Below are 3,066 nucleotides of genomic sequence, written 5' to 3' on the forward strand. Positions count from 1 at the left end.
CTGCTGGCCTGACCTTCGCCAGTCACCAAAGGCAAGGTGTTCAGCCGGTGCGAGCTGGCTCGTGTGCTCCAGGAAGAGGGGTTGGATGGCTACAGGGGATACAGCATTGCCAACTGTGAGTTTCAGTCCTCTGTTTTCCCACAGCCTTTCCTTCCCAGCTGCTGCCATCCCCATAGCTGGCAGCCGTGGTGCAGCCTGAGTGCCCTCTGCCCCTGCCCAGGGCTGTGCATGGCCTTTTGCGAGAGCAGCTTCAACACCGCAGCGCAGAGCGTCAAAGCGGATGGCAGCACTAACTACAGCATCTTCCAGATCAACAGCCAGCTGTGGTGTACCGACGAATGCAGCCCCTCGGATAACCAGTGACAGATGTCTTGCGGGGAGTACCGTGTCACTGCTCCTCCAGAGCCAGCCCCAGGAGCAGAGGCAGCACCCTGAGCCCTCCCGCCCTGCCCAGCTTCACCCCATGGCCAAAATGGAGCTGTGGGGACATGTGGGCACAGCTGGGGGAACAAGATGCCCATGGCTGCAGGAAACTGGGATGATGAACAGCCATGTCCAGCTCCCCTTTTGCTCTGTGCAGGGTGTGGGGAGCCCCACTGCAGCTGGGGGAGTGAGAATCCATGGCCATTGCTGGAGATGTTTCTCCCAGGCACTGCACCATCACTGCCCCCAAACTTTCTCCAGGGTTTCACCTTGCACCTCTAGGCCACCTGCCTTCCCTTGCCCCATATACATCCTTTCTTCTCCTGGGATACTAGGGACTTCAGGGCGCTTTGGGTGTTGTGACTGTGGGTGGAAGACAGGCTGTCCTGACTTGGGGGTTGTGATGCAGGGCTAGATGAGATAAATGCATCCCCCTGATTGTGGAGTGAGTAGCTGCAAAACTGATCACCCAAGGCTGTATTAATGTCAGGCAGATCCAGGTCTTTCTTGGCTTGGGGTCTGCCACCAGTGGGGAGCTCCCAGGAAGGGTTTTGCTGTGTCTGACCAGCAGACGTCCTGCTGTATGAGAAAATACAAGGTCTAGGAGTGTGAGGCTGGACCTTCCACTCCTGTCCAGACCAAAACCTCCTTTTCTAGATAGGTCAAAAACCTCCCTAATAGCTTTTTTTCCCAGCAGAGCAAGCAGGAAGGGATTGAAATATCATAGCATATATGGTGCTGCCTCCCATTTTCCCCCCTCTTTCCAGCTTTCTCTCACATGTGATTACAGAGGCAGGCACACCAGCGTTTGCAGGGGAAAACATACCTTTATGGTTGTTTCTGGCAGATGAGGGTGCCTGCCTGGCAGTGTTAGAACACATGAGGCTGACTGGGGCAGTGGGGAGGATGAGCAGTGTCAAATCCCAGAGCTGCTTGTGTGCCCGGCCCTTGCTCTGCCCCATGGGGAAATCTGCTCCGGGCTAGTGTCCTGCCCTCGAGTGAGCTCACAGAGCCACGCTTCTCTCTGCGGATCTGCTATCGAGTAACATCAGTGATGACACAATCTGTGCCAAAAGAATTGTGAGACACCCACAGGGAATGGATGCCTGGTAAGGGGCTTGGGGGATGGCTTCTTTGTCAGGGCTCGTCTGTGTTTCTGAAGAGGCACGGCTGTCCTTTGCCTGACTGTCGCACCAAGGCAGCACAGCTGCAGCAAATAGGAACCACAGCTTCAAGGCTTTGCAGATGGGTGGGAATGGAAAGACAAACTTGCACCACCTCAGTGTCTGCAAAGCATCTCACAGGAGAGACTAGAGAGGAAGGAGCAGAGAAAAACTGTTCCAGAAAAAAAATCTCAGCTGAAAAATAGATGGTCAGTAAATAGCCCATCTAGTAGGTTAGCCCTTGAAGATTTCTGCCTTCTGTTTTCAAAGTCCTTCAAAAAGATATTTCCCCACTTTTTGCTGTCTCTTATCTTATCTGGAAGCACCTAGTATGGAAGCAATTCTTCCCAGAGTGTTTGAAAGCATTAGTAACTGAAATACCCTGATGAATCTAGATGGCAGCCCTTGCTTGGGCAGCCCTGAGCCACCCATGGGATGCTGGGCTGCTATAACACCGGAAGCCTGTAAAGGCAGAGTAACCACCAGGCTGAGAAAACAGAAGTGGGGGTAGAAGACAATTCCAACGATCATATAAATGTGTGGTTGTCTGAAGTCCCAAGGCATTTTGTGCAAAAATAGTGGTGTTAACCACTGAATCCTGAATATGTTCCAAGTTGAGGGACAAGATTCTGCCTTCAGATTCCCCCACCTCCTCCCCACCGTTGCAGTCGGACTCATTAGCCAGCTTTGCTTCCTGTGGCAGGCTGCTGTGAAGCCTGGCTCACCACAAAAGCAGAAACATTTCTGAGTAGAGGTGAGGTAAGTAATTTGTGTAGCAAACAGAACGAATGGGCCCAGGGTTCCTGTGGTGAGTATTGCCTTTGCATGGTTCATTGTGCACTCAACGCTCTGTGCTGAGCTGCCACATCCCAGCAAAGGAGGGACCCTTGCATGGCAGGAGGTGGCATGATCTCCATTTGCAATTCGTTGTTCCTTGCCAGGACCTAGTGAGAGCTCAGGTGGTGTCAGGCGACGGCGATGGCCGCACTCGTTGATGCATGATGTTCAGAGTTGCAGGGTCTGCAAGTCCTTCTCCAGGGCTAGTGACGGGATGTCACTCACTGGGAAGGACTCTGCAGAAAACAGACACTGCTCATAGCTCATATTGGATATGAATGGTATCAGCCTGGCACCTACATAGTGTTTCTTTGCTGCTTCTGTCCTCAGGGAGGGCTGGGCAATGCACTGCAAGGGATGAGCCCTGTCTGAGTGGGTGGAAGGATGTGAGCTGTGAGAAAGTCCCCAGCTCAGCGCCACTGTGGCTGATGGGGGTGGCCTCTCATCTCAGAGAGCTCCCCCCTGGCTAAACAACACTTTCAGTATTTGCAAACTCAGTGTATTCCACAAGATATAAAATCACTTTAACAATATAGCTTTTTTTTTTTAAATAATAAACTTGACTTTCCATTTTCACATGTGATTTAGGGTCCAGACCCAAAAGATTTTCCCCAGAGTTTTTGTGCATGTTTGGATGAAACTG

The 3,066-nt window shown here is 52.0% G+C and overlaps 1 protein-coding gene across 1 annotated transcript in view; it reads left to right on the plus strand.

Moving 5' to 3' along the window:
• The window catches only part of LOC104467583 (lysozyme C, milk isozyme-like), an 8,667-nt gene extending 5,847 nt beyond the window's left edge, over window positions 1-2,820 (plus strand). The window contains 4 exon segments of the mRNA XM_010081411.1: window positions 23-115; window positions 221-359; window positions 1,434-1,532; window positions 2,754-2,820. Of these exon segments, the coding sequence (XP_010079713.1) occupies window positions 23-115; window positions 221-359; window positions 1,434-1,532; window positions 2,754-2,820 (398 nt within the window).
• The last annotated feature ends 246 nt before the right edge of the window (window positions 2,821-3,066 follow it).

This window comes from Pterocles gutturalis, unplaced genomic scaffold, assembly GCF_000699245.1.
Source record: "Pterocles gutturalis isolate BGI_N339 unplaced genomic scaffold, ASM69924v1 scaffold24759, whole genome shotgun sequence".
NCBI lineage: Eukaryota > Metazoa > Chordata > Aves > Pterocliformes > Pteroclidae > Pterocles > Pterocles gutturalis.